This window comes from Fukomys damarensis, unplaced genomic scaffold (assembly GCF_012274545.1).
Source record: "Fukomys damarensis isolate Sample0158 unplaced genomic scaffold, DMR_v1.0_HiC HiC_scaffold_16, whole genome shotgun sequence".
Taxonomy (NCBI): domain Eukaryota; kingdom Metazoa; phylum Chordata; class Mammalia; order Rodentia; family Bathyergidae; genus Fukomys; species Fukomys damarensis.
In genome coordinates, this window is record NW_022900928.1 from 129893403 (window position 1) to 129893738 (window position 336).

Here is a 336-nt window from a genome sequence, read left to right on the forward strand (position 1 = left end):
CGGCGCGCTCTCCCTGCTCCCGGGCGGAGACACGGGTTTGCTATGGGGTGTGTGTGCGCGGCTCCGGGACCTGGGCTCCAGGCGCGTGACTGCGCCCCTGTCCTCCTCCCATCCCGGGCTACTCGAACCCGCAGTGCCTCGAATGAGCTCCTGTGGACAGTGCTGCTGGCCGAGGGGCCCCAGGGGCAGCCGGCAGAGGAGCTGATGGTGAACCGCATCCTGCCCCACCCCAAGGTGAGGCCAGGGCCAGGCCCGCAGAGCCCGGGACAGCACCCCTAACGCGGCCCCCCACCTTGCGCTGTCCCCGCCCCAGTTCGACCCCCAGACCTTCCACGG

At 71.7% G+C, this 336-nt stretch overlaps 1 protein-coding gene across 1 annotated transcript in view; it reads left to right on the plus strand.

Annotated features, from left to right (window-relative positions):
* Positions 1-336, plus strand: part of Prss56 (serine protease 56) — a 5069-nt gene that overhangs the window by 1846 nt on the left and 2887 nt on the right. The window contains exon 5 of the mRNA XM_033763991.1: positions 13-250. Coding sequence (XP_033619882.1) covers positions 13-250 — 238 coding nt within the window. The remainder of the gene's footprint in view (positions 1-12; positions 251-336) is intronic.